Source organism: Hordeum vulgare, chromosome 3H (genome assembly GCF_904849725.1).
Source record: "Hordeum vulgare subsp. vulgare chromosome 3H, MorexV3_pseudomolecules_assembly, whole genome shotgun sequence".
NCBI lineage: Eukaryota > Viridiplantae > Streptophyta > Magnoliopsida > Poales > Poaceae > Hordeum > Hordeum vulgare.
Window position 1 is genome coordinate 74,899,590 of NC_058520.1, and position 12,698 is coordinate 74,912,287.

Genomic DNA, 12,698 nt, shown 5'->3' on the forward strand with positions numbered 1-12,698 from the left:
TCTTGTGCATCGGGATTCCGGTGATGCTTTGGGTAACCTCAGAGTTGAGGTTTTCCACTAAGGAATCCGACGAGATCGCGAGTGTCGTGATAGAGGATTTCTATGCGGCTTGTGGTAATTTGTGATGGACTAGTTGGAGCACCCCTGCAGGGTTAAATCTTTCGGAAAGTTGTGCTCGCGGTTATGTGGCACCGTGGAAACTTTGTTTAACACTGGTTCTAGATAACTTGAAGTTAACTTAATTAAAATATGCCAACTGTGTGCGTAATCGTGACTGTCGCTTTCGTGAGTTCCTTCTCCGATCGAGGACACGGTGGGGTTATGTCTGACGTAGGTAGGTGTTCAGGATCATTCATTTGATCATCAGTAGTCACGTCCGTTATGCGTAGATCTTCCCCCTCTTATTTCTTGTACTCGTAAGTTTAGCCACCAAATATATGCTTAGTCCCTGCTGCAACCTCACCACTTAACCATACCTCACCCATTAAGCTTTGCTAGTCTTGATACCTTTGGAAATGAGATTGCTGAGTCCCCTGTGGCTCACGGATTACTACAACACCAGTTGCAGGTACATGTAAAGGTTACTTGATGCGAGCGCGTTGATTGTTCATTTGGAGTTGCTTCGTCTTCTTCTTCTTCATCGATCTAGGATGGGTTCCAGGCCGACAGCCTGGGATAGCAAGGATGGACGTCGTTCTTCTTTTCTCGTTTGTTTTCGTCCGTAGTCGGACCCTGCTCTTCTTCATGATGATTATGTATTGTACTGTTGTGACTCTGATGTAGCTTGTGGCGAGTGTAAGCCAATTCTATATATATATATATATATATATATATATATATATATATATATATATATATATATATCTTCTTTTCAGTACATGTACTTGTAACGATATCCATTCTTGTGACACGACGAGATGCGCTTCTATCCCTGACGAGGCCCTCGTGCCAAATTGAGGATAGGGTCGCATCTTGGGCATGACATTAGCATACGCCTCAGATTGAAGAACATGTGCCTGAAGAGACTGCACCTGTCCAAAATGAAGAAACTACTAAAGAACTAGTTGTTGAAAATCCTGAAACAACAGTCGTGGTGGCTAAAATTCCTCAGCTAAATCTTCAACCAAAGCCTCGTCAGCCTTACTCAAAGAGGCCAAAGTTTCAAAAAGAATATTTCTATGATGAACATCATTTCTTCGCTGGTGCAAATCCATATGAAAAACTTCGTATCAAGCACAAGACGTTATGGACCCGAACACAACTCAACTACTATGCTGCTGTGCTAGTAGACAAGAATAAGATCTTCCACCACACACATATTCCTCATGGAGCTATGGAAGAAATTCCTTGTTTTACCCCAGTACTGAGTGTTCTTCAAGATGCAGGGCTACTACAATTCTGCACATATATCTGTGACTGGAATACATAGATTATTCTTCAGTTCTATGCCACTTTGCACATCTCTGGTGACCCCAAAAACATCAACTCTTGGGTCTTGGATTGGATGACTCGCGATACTCACTATACCGCTCCAGCCACTGAATTGCTTCGAGCTCTGCCAGTCCCAATTCCTTTAGATGAAGCAGTATGTCTATACGATGAAAAAGAGCTGCCAAATCATCTGATGGAAGTTCTCATGAAGCCTTTAGCTCCGAATAAGCCTCCAAGGACTCAATTTCTTGTGAAGGAATTGAAATATGTGCCTAGAATAGTCTACAAGATCTTGGCCTATTCCTTCGCTCCTATCAAAGGCCATGACACTAAAGAAGATGTTCTCGGGATCATGAAGAACATGATGTTCAACATCATTCATGGAATCCAAATGAATCTTCACGATTTCTTCTTGAGGACTTTGGCCAACAAAGCCTTGTCACCATTCGAGCTGAAGATATATGCACCCTGGATTATGAGATTCATCAGAACTAGATCCTCAATCCACTATCAGGCTGATTTTTTGAATCACCTCAGTTACCTGCCTCCTCTTCAAGTCATCAAGAAATCTTTTGAACCAGTTGAGGGCAAAGGTAAGTCTGTGATTGATGAAGGAAATCGACCACTGGATGGTCAATTTTGCAAGTCTGCATCCTATTCTACCTATGATGATACTGCCTCCCAAAAATCTGATGGCAGGGCAAAACCTCCAAGTCCAACTATCCCACGGGTGACGACTAACCAAGAGCTTCTCCTCAATCTTCATCAGAAAATTGATCGAAACCATGAGCGGGTTAAGCGTCAATTTGGCTCCATTGTGCAAACCCTCAATGATACTCAGAACGATGTGAAGAAAAACCACTACTATCTTCATGGAGTATTTGATCGCACCTGGGCCATACTGTCACACCTCAAGACTCCCGAGGAACTAAAGGAAACGGAATTCACTCAAGACTTCGACTGGTCATGGCCACCAAAGAAGAAATTCAAGAAGATTCCACTTCCTGACTTGGTGGACAACTCATTTTCTTCATTCCGCTCTGCCGATGAAGATGAAGAATCTGCTCACACTGCAAGAGGCCTAACGAGGCAGAATGACCCAAAGAATGTTGGCACTACTCCTCCAACAAAGAAGTAATAGTCTTCAAGGGCGTTAGTCCTCAGCTTCATCCCTTTTCGTCACTTGATGAAAAAAGGGGAGAAATCTGAGTTAGTATTTAAGCGGCTCTACTTTATGGGCTTATAAACTTTATTAAGTTACAAACTCTCGTTCTTCTGAAGTTTTTGCTGTAATTAGTTGTAACTTAAGCCCGATGATGGTATGACACATCTGAACGTTTTTCCTCGCATGCTTATTCCTCAAGTTGATTAAATGCATGCATGTTGAAATTCGCGAGACACTATTTTTCATCATGCATTTCAAATTCCTCATACTATATGTCAAATTCATGCATGAATTACAAGATATAGTGGGAGATCTCCATGGTACAAATTCTCAATGTGCATTTGCAGTCCAAAACAAATTCCTCAAATATGCACATCTTTAGGGGAGTGTCTCCATATCTTGTTTTCAAATTCCTGAAACTATGTACTTACACTTCATATTTTTATCCCCGTTGAAAACTTAACCTATTTGTCATCAACCACCAAAAAGGGGGAGATTGTAAGAGCATCTAGTGCCCCTTAGTGATTTTGGTGGATTGAAGACTTATATGTTAAGAGACTAATATGTTTGTGAGTGTACACATGTCCTATAAGTCACTGAGGAGTTTGAGTTATTCGATGAATATCGCCCTAAAAATGTATGTCTTCGGGTGAATACTTTGGTCGTTCCTTGAATACTTTGATAGCGAAGAAATTTCTATTCCTCATGAAGACTTTGAAAATGAGGAATCGGCGTATCCCGAAGAAAATGCTCTGAAGACTTTGAAGCTTGAAGATTTACTCTTTCTGTTTCATTTTTTTCTTTGTTGAGTCATAGGAACACTGTACTGTTAAAGGGGGTCGAGGTAATACCAAGGAAAGATTTCCTCATGATTCTCAACTCAAAGCCTACAACACCAAATCCTTAGAGTGAAGCCTTTGAAAATCTCTCGGAGATTAGTCAAAGTCTTCAGTGACAGAGACAAAGTTCTTTTGCTCGCTGAAAAAATTGCACTAACTGAGGAGTTAGGATTTCGCCAGTGCGAACTGCCTATCAGTGAGGAACATGAGAGACATCAGGACTTTCACAGTTGAAAGATCCGACCATTGCCGTGCCGCGCGCCACCTGTCCCCAATCTTATCCACACAACGGTCATGTCATTAAGGGCATTATTGTCAAATCATGTCTGGATGTTCTCTTGCTATATATAGTCGTCCCCCACAACCACTAGTTGGTTGGCTGCTCCGAGAGAAACTGACACTTTTTATTTAGAGCAACCCATTCCTTGAGGACTTTGAGCGAAAATCATCAAGTGAGGAAAAAACCCAAACACACAAACCAAAACCAAACCCCGAAGTGATTGAGCACACTGAAGAGATTGTTCCTGTGTGGAACCGATGCTTGTTACCTTTAAGAACTGTGCATCCTCCAGACAGTTAGGCATCAATGGTCTAGAGCATCCAGCAATCAATTGTGGATCGTCGGGTGACCGAGTTTGTGAGGGTTTGGAAGTCTACCATGAAGACTTACCACGAGTGTTGGGCGAGGACTGTGTGTCCTTAGCTCAAGGAGAATACGGTAGGGACTGTGTGTCTCAGGACTGTGTGTCCTTTAGTTTGAATACCAAGCCGCTCCAAACCCGATGTACAACTGTCATAACAGTTGGAACTGGATCATCAAATCATTGTCTTCATTGAGCTACGGGGTCTATTTCTTCAACTCTTTCATTTCCTCAATTACATGTTGATGACTTTGATCTGTACTGTTTGAAGAATTTGACTGAAGACTTTCTCTGAATTCCTCACCTCAAAATCTTTACTTAAGTTTTTCATCACCTGCTTATCTTGTTCACGCGAACTGTGCAAACCGAACACTACAACTCACTGTGAGGACTGAGCTATAGTCGTTGTTACATATCCGGTTGAGTACTTATTCCACTGCACTCGGAACCTCTGATTTCAAGCTAATATAATACTTAAAACAACGAGCCATCGGATAATTGAACATAAATTGCACAAAAACATCGAGCATGAACTACAAGAAACCACTACAATCTTGATTTGAAAGCAAATAATATTTGAAAACAGAGAATGAATCGCACCGAACGAGCGATTCCTCGTCGACGAGACTTCCATCGCCGCGTACTAAAGCTGGCCTAACTACACGTTGGCGACTCTTTGTTGACGGGGATAAAGAGTACTCCTGCAACACATTAGAATCGTCATGGATTCAAAGCACAGAAATCGGGAAAAGGAGAAGCAAAATGAAAGGAATCGATGACGATACCTATGCACGGTGTAGGCTCCGACGACAATGGACCGACTACGTGAGTTTCGACAATGGCCACGAGTCCGTGTGAGATTTCCGTCGTCGCCTCGCCTCTGCTCCGTCATGGAACCATCTTTGCTCTGTGCACTACGGATGAGGAATGAGGAGTGGAAATGGGAAGAGGCAACGAGAGGGGAGTGGAATGATCAGGTAAAAACTGCAACATGTCGTGGGAAGCTCGCGAGGTGGCGATCATGCGAGCGTGCAGGCGAGCGACAGTTCCACCACATGACGGAGATGGCAACTGCATGCTGCGGGGTCGTGCAAGTCCGTTCACACAAGCTTCTACCCCATACCGTCCGGTATGCCTACGTGTCACTTTAATTTCGTTAGAAATCACTAAAATTCGTATAAATCAGAACAGACAAAAATTAAGGCGTGTGAAAGAAGTATAAAAATGCCGTGGGCGTTATCATTTGTGTTCCACAAGTCATGCCTTCGTCGCAATTTGAGTTCAGTCCAGCTCAAAAGAAAAGAAAAGATCGAAGAGTTCATTCGATTCGCCTCCTGCGTCGCGTCGCCTCACGCCTCCGAACACGCTGCAGCCTGCAGCCGGAGTGGCAGCTAGGGTTGAGTGTGGAGCTCTACCAAAGATCCGAACCCCCTCGCACGCGGCACGACCAAACCCTAACCGCCTGACCCCAATGCGTAGGTGAGCCGCCTGATCCCAGCGGCGATCCGCCCCCAATTCCTTTCCCGTGTTTTTTCCCCACTACTTTGTGCTGCTGATTTGATTGGCTCGCAGGGGCCTCGGCAGCGAGACGTTGCTGCGCCGGCACCGCGCACCGGCGCGGCTGTGGGTCGCCGTAGCGGCGCTGGTCACGGGCACCATCTGGCTCTGGTCCTCCTCCTCCGTTGTCCTCTTCGGCGCCTACAGGGTCCAGGTGTGCGCGCCTCTCCCTCGCCTGTTTCTATCGTGATTTAGCTGCGCTGTTTGTTTGTTCTGCTTGGCGTCGTAGGGAAGGCCGATAGCAATCTCATGAGAGTTATTGAAGTGAAACGTGAGAGGCTATGTGCCTACGGCTATGCAGGTGCCAGTGCTAACCAGGGCGCTTTGCAAAGCAAATCTCTGATGGAACATTTAAAACAAATGATTCTAGCGTACATGCCGGCCAGAGCATAAATCATGTTGCTGTTTGAAACGGATGGGAAAAATGCTATAATATTTAACAAACACATACTTCCTTGTTAAAGAGATCGTAAGCAAGATGGTAAACTGTATCCAATGCAGAAGCACCTAATATGGGTACAGAGTATTACTACTGATGGGCTTATTACCTGCTGACTGCAGTAAGTTCTGGTAGTTCTTTCCAAATTGTGTAATATCCAACTTCTCCATAACTATTAGTTTGCTTGTTAACCAGCATCCAAGGATGTAGATTAATGTTCATTGGAAATTTGAGAAATGTAAACAATCAGTTTACTGCATTATAGTAGGGCTGTAAACATTGAAATCAAGCCGGCAGATTACTACATAAATATAAGGACATTTATAAAATTGACAGTTGACACATGATGTTTCGTAACCTCAGTGTTGCCAGCTTGTAGGCTGTTAGGGAAGTGATGCATCACTACTCCTTATTAATCCTGATGAAATGGCTAGAGTAAGGAATTGATACATAACTATTAAAGTCAATTCAGCACAAAGCATGGTTCTATCCATCATGTTCTGTCACATAATATTTAATGGATAAGGAATAATGTTAAAAAGAATTGACCCAGTTTTCTTGGAAAGTTTTGTGCATCACTTATATTTTCAGTTTCAATTCATTTGACCTATAGATTAAGTTATTCTAAATATAATTGTATTATATATACACTGCCTATTTGAATTTTTACCAAATTATATCTTGTACTGACATCAGTGCTACTACTCAAGGATTTTGTTGTGAATGAGTTGTGGAGGACTGCAGATTCAAATGGCTGGAGAGCATCTTCTGCACCACGCACCTATTGGCCTCGTAAGTTTCTCTCTGTATCCTCCTAGAACTAGAAGTTACTGGTCCAGTCTTATGCCATTCTGTGTGATGGCAAAATGAAATTTTGAAATGTGATCTCTCTACTTGCAGCCCCACCAACTGAATCTGAGAGCAATGGGTACTTGCGTGTCCGGTGCAATGGCGGCTTGTCCCAACAACGAAGTGCAGTATGATTAATATAAGAAACTTTGTCTCTAAAGTAGCATTGTTCATCATGCAAGTTTTATGTATTCATTTAAGGTTACTCCTGCTTTGAATTTGCAGATATGTAATGCTGTTGTTGCAGCACGAATCATGAATGCTACACTAGTGCTGCCAGAGTTAGATACAAATTCATTCTGGCATGACGAGAGGTACATAAGTAAATTTTTATCATGCACAAAGTATTGCATGCAAAGTTAGCACAAACCCTGTGTTCTTTATGATTTTCTATCCGAGCAGAACTTTCCTTATCAAAGTTGCGTGGTGCTATTTGTGCCTAATGTACATGGTATTACCAATAAGATATTGGCATAATCAAAGTGATTTATGTAGTCATGTTGATTAACTTCATGGAAGTATTTGAGTCCAGGTGATAGTAGATAATTAGCACTTCGTAACCAGTAATCAAGTTATTAAAAAATAGCATACTTCTAGAATGCTGAAATCATGTCTACATAAATTAATCTATTAAAAATTTACAATGTTAGAATTTGTTTGGAAAGATTAGTTTCTTGCGGAAGGACTCTAAGAGGAACTTCTGCAGTTAAGAATCTTAAGATGAGTTCATCCTAATAGGACTCTAGGAGGAACTTTTACGGTCAGTCTACAAACCCTTATGTAAGACATTACAGTCTGTAACCTTTTCAGCATCCTGCCTGAAAGTTTGTTCAGAGTATACTGGATAATGAATTGTGAGCTAATTTGTAAAACTGTAACTTTCCTGTTAAAGATTGTAACAATGCAGATATTATCGATTCTCATTGAAATCCTTATTTGTGTTTTTTGGTAATGCTGCCATCATGAAGATGTTAGAATTATGGTGAAAAATTAGTTGGACAAACCCAAAACTAAGTGTTAATATGATTTTCAAATAATAAGGTGGCCACTGCATGTTAGTATGCTGCACTCCTTGCAAAATAATTTATTTGGTAATTATAATGACATCCATTTTCTACATTTACATTGAGTTCACTTCTCTGGCTTTGTAGTTACCTTCTTGTTCAACTTGTTTTACGTTGAATGATCCATTGTCGTTGTATTTATGTATGGAACCAGTGGTTTTGTAGATACATATGATGTTCCCCACTTCATCAAGACATTGAAATATGATGTTCGAATTGTTATGAGCGTTCCAAAAATCACCACACATGGAAAGACCAAGAAGCTCAGAGCATATAAGGTGAATATATATTTGGAGCACAATAGCACTCTAAATTTAGCTATACTAAAAAGTCACTTTTTCTATCTTTGCAAGGTCATTTTTTTTGGATATTCTATACTTATGGAACACTTTTGTCCTTACAGATTGAACCACCTAGAGATGCACCAGTTACCTGGTACAGAACAACTGCTCTGGAGAAGTTGAGGAAGTATGGTGCGATATATTTAACTCCATTTTCACACCGTTTGGCAGAAGAAATTGATGATCCAGAGCTTCAAAGATTGAGATGCAGGGTGAATTATCACGCTCTACAGTTTAAGCCAAATATCATGAAAACAAGCAGTGATATAGTGAATAAGCTCCGTTCAGAAGGCCATTTCATGTCAATTCATCTTCGGTTTGAGCTGGATATGCTTGCATATGCCGGGTAGGACTTTGATCAGACCAGTGTGTGATTGCTTTAGTCTGAGGTGTATCCAATGATGGACTTTGATCAGACCACAGTGCCAACCCCAACTCGTTCGGGACTAAAAGGCTTGTTGTTGTAGTAGGCTTAGGAAAGTTCTGACGAGGGCTAAACATGACACTTATGAGGAACTCACAACATTTATTCATTCATAGACATCAAATTATAAGATAAAGTCACAATGGCCATTTTCAGTCCTTGATACTAATATTTTAGAAAACTATTCTCTTATTTCATTCATTAATTTTGACTATTGTTGATAACCTAGTGGTTATTACTCCCTCTGTCCCAAAATAACTGTCTCAACTTTGTACTAGCTCTAATACAAAGTTGTACTAAGCTTAAGACACTTATTTTGGGACGGAGGGAGTACTTGCATGTCTTGCAATATAATTTCGTTTTTGTGTTGCTAGACATATGAACATACCTTACTTCCAAAATGAAAACTGCAGGTGCATTGACATATTCGCGCCTAAAGAACAGGAAATCCTGTTGAAGTATCGGGAAGAAAATTTTGCAAATAAGACCCTTGTTTACAGGAAAAGAAGGCTCATTGGAAAGTGCCCTTTAACTCCAGAAGAGGTACCGATTCTTCTTATAGACATTGTTCCTGATGTTTGTTGTGTACTAATATATAATCTAATTGTGTGCCGACACTAAAAGTCAATTACTCTGGATGGGGTTACAAATTTAGGCTCAGTACCTGATCAAGTAAGCGCATGCTACTTTTTTTTTTTGCGGTGTAGCTCCATGGGTACGTTTTTGTATTTATATAATATGTTCATTTCAAGTGACCAACAGTGGTCTACTAACTATAGGTAACATGGATTTCTTGCTGCGTACTTGCTATTGTCTGTACCTTCTCTTTGCGTATGGTGGACAATTTATCCTTCTACTAAAAGCAAGACCTACACAATCAGTGATCACTTGTTTATAAGGCGCCTTGGACGCTTAGGCGGCAAGACACCCTGGCAGCGCCTTATAATTATGCCTGCTTTAGGCTCTTAATGGTCCGCCTTAGGCGTCAGGGAGGTTGGTGCTCACCTTAGGCCTCCTTACCGCTGTATAAATAATGCTGTGATCTGCATCATATTGTTTTTGCTACTCATAATTTGTATGTATGCTGTTCTAATTTCCATGATTGCTTGAACGCCATATACCACTCCATGCTCTTGGAGTTAAATGAGGGTGCATCTTGGGTGAACACACCCTAAAACGCGGAAAATTGAAAATTCCATAAAAACATACCTAGTATGGAAGCTAAAAAAAAGGGTGATTTACATCCATACCACGAAACTAGATGCACTTTTCTTTTATACCACCAGTCAATGACATGTGGGGTCTGGGGTCTGGTCCTATATGTCATTGATATATGTTGATGATGGTATAAGGGAGAAGTGCACCTGACGTGGTGGTATGGTTGGAATATTTCAAACATAAACAAAAAAAATGCTTTAGCACAACCGTGCTTCATGTTATGACATATCACATATATGATGTCAAGTTTAAGTTCAAACTCAATCTGGATTTGTCATTTTTATATTCATTAATCCATATTGCGTTTGAACTTGACATGGATATACATATCAGTCTAAGTATGGATGTGCCAAAGTTTAATATCTTTTTAAGCATCTAAATATGCTTTTCTATTGGATTCCAACGTTCCAAGTTTAGGGTATTTTGACCCTAGATGCACCCATTAAATGAACCATTTTGATTGGTAAAGAATGATTGTAGAAATATTAAATATGGAGTTTCGGGCATGCCTGCTTTTTGGTCTTCTTTAACCACAAAACTAGAGCACCAGAGAACTTTGGCCCTCAGAATAAGCCGTACATTTTTGGCCCACACATGGTAATGGTTGTTGTGAGGTCTACAATAGACCTTGTTCCTTCAAGCACAATAATGTGGGACGACAGTGTATGAAAAATAAATATCATAGTCATCATAACCGCCATTTTCTGTTGATAATATTTTGCATAAATAACGGGAAAATGGCCTATTTATATTGTTTTGCAGGTGGGTCTTATCATACGTGCTATGGGATTTGATAACACAACACGGATTTACCTTGCTTCTGGCAAGCTCTTTGGTGGGGAACGCTTCATGAAGCCATTCAGGGCTATGTTTCCACGTCTAGAAAACAATAGTATGGTTGGGAGTGGAAAGCTGGAAGAAGACACCCGAGGGCTAGCAAGGGCAGCAGTTGATTACATGGTCTGTCTCCTGTCAGACATTTTTATACCCACATATGATGGCCCGAGCAACTTCGCAAACAACCTCATGGGTCATCGCCTATATTATGGTTTCCGAACCACAATCACGCCAAACAGGAAGGCCCTTGCTCCGATATTCATGGACATGGAGGAAGGGCATGCGTCTGGATATGAGGAGAGGATCAGGCTGGTCATGTTCAACACCCATTTTGGAGCCCCCCACAAGCGCATCCATCCAGAGTCTTTCTACACAAACTCATGGCCAGAGTGCTTCTGCCAGATGAATGCTAGGAATCAAGCTGACCGGTGCCCGCCCGACAATGTAAATGATGTCCTTGAAAGTCAGTTCCAGAATAAAGAAGATGTAGAAGCAGAAGCCACTGGTCGAACCGACTCCACTAGCCAAGTCAAATAGATGGCGGAACTGAGTCAGCTAAGGTTTATTGATTCAGAGCACAGATTGTTTCTCACTCAGACCTGGGTATGACAATTTTTGGAGGAAGGATTGATGGCTCCGGATCTCGGTAGGCAATTATGTTCAACTCGAGATTTAGTTGTTGAGATTGTTAGTCTGGGAGGGTCAGAACCAGATTTTGTATAAATTTCGTCATGTAGAGTTCCGGCGAAGAAAAACCATACGAACGTCAGGAGTTTTGTGGGTACTACGTACAATTGGAGGCCTTTGCCCCCCATGGTATAGCCGAGTGTTTGGTGTCTCCGGTTCTATTGGCTTTATTTGCTATGCCTAATTGCACACATATCCTGTTGAATTCATGCGTTTCTGGAGGAACTTCCTCAGTTTTGGTATTGCAACGTCCTGCAAAACACTTTGATTCCACTACTTAAACACGACCGTTATTGGTGACGTGTGAATAATGTAATCCCTAACCTATCACTAATGATAATTAAGGACTGCAATAACTAGCGAATGTTCTCTAGGGTGCATGGTGCGAACGTTTTTTATGGCAAGTTCTTGAAACACACATAGCAATTTCTTCAGAATTGCATGGCAAAGTTTGCAGACAAAGGGATTTTGCTGTGAAATTTGGCATGTTCGGGTGAAGAAATTGACATGTTCGTGCAACATAAAATGCCATAAAAAAACGTTCGTAAATGCCATCTTTGCAGATGCCTTCCCTGTATAGCACTACGGTTAATTAATAAATGGCGGGTGAACAATTTAACCGTCGCTGACGATATTCGGCCATGGGAAACAGATCATGGCTAATGCCTCTGTCATGGACGACATACCTCAGTATATCTCATCTCTCTCAGAAATTCAGGAGTACGTGATTCAGGGTAAGTTTCGTATACGACATACTCTCTGTTCGTAGCCGAATTTAGCTCAACTTTTATGAAATGTTTTAAGGAAAACTCTTGTATGCCGCCTGCTGCCCAACGCATCAGCCACCTCCTCGTCCAACCACGTGTCATGTGGGAGCGTATACTGTGTATTTTATTTTTTTTACTGTGGAAACGAGCGCACAACTCTACGTTTGTTGCAACAGGGCAAGGGCAAAGTTTTTTTTTTTTCTATAACAGAGATCTTGTTTTTTGAAACATAGGCCCCGTTTCAGAAAAAAGGAAGGCTTAGTGTTATAAAGCGCGAGTGTAACATAAGCTTTGTTGCAAAGGTTGATGCACGTTCATTGAAATAAGATCGGACGGTTGGTAAGCTCACAATCCTACGGCTACCAAGGTGGCAGATGTTTTCTAAACATCACCTGATGGTGGTTGGAGCCGGCGCCGCGTTGTGCGTAAGTCACTATGG

General features: G+C 41.4%; 1 protein-coding gene across 2 annotated transcripts; it reads left to right on the plus strand.

Moving 5' to 3' along the window:
• Positions 1 to 5,333: 5,333 nt before the first annotated feature.
• On the plus strand, positions 5,334 to 11,651 carry LOC123443028 (O-fucosyltransferase 1-like). 2 transcript variants are annotated; one of them, XM_045119248.1, is made up of 9 exons: positions 5,334 to 5,555; positions 5,649 to 5,787; positions 6,783 to 6,864; positions 6,973 to 7,049; positions 7,147 to 7,235; positions 8,140 to 8,263; positions 8,389 to 8,672; positions 9,164 to 9,293; positions 10,731 to 11,651. In XM_045119248.1, the coding sequence occupies exons 1-9, from the start codon at positions 5,548 to 5,550 to the stop codon at positions 11,340 to 11,342; spliced, it is 1,545 nt and encodes a 514-aa protein (XP_044975183.1). In that variant the 5' UTR covers positions 5,334 to 5,547; the 3' UTR covers positions 11,343 to 11,651. The 2 variants fall into 2 exon arrangements, with proteins under 2 accessions (XP_044975183.1, XP_044975184.1); XM_045119249.1 differs by having other exon boundaries at positions 5,343 to 5,555; positions 5,661 to 5,787.
• Positions 11,652 to 12,698: the final 1,047 nt, after the last annotated feature.

Coding starts and splice junctions, on each gene's coding strand:
- LOC123443028 (XM_045119248.1), top strand. Junction 8,264..8,388: donor AGAAGCTCAGAGCATATAAG/GTGAATATATAT, acceptor TTGTCCTTACAG/ATTGAACCACCTAGAGATGC. Junction 8,673..9,163: donor GATATGCTTGCATATGCCGG/GTAGGACTTTGA, acceptor TGAAAACTGCAG/GTGCATTGACATATTCGCGC.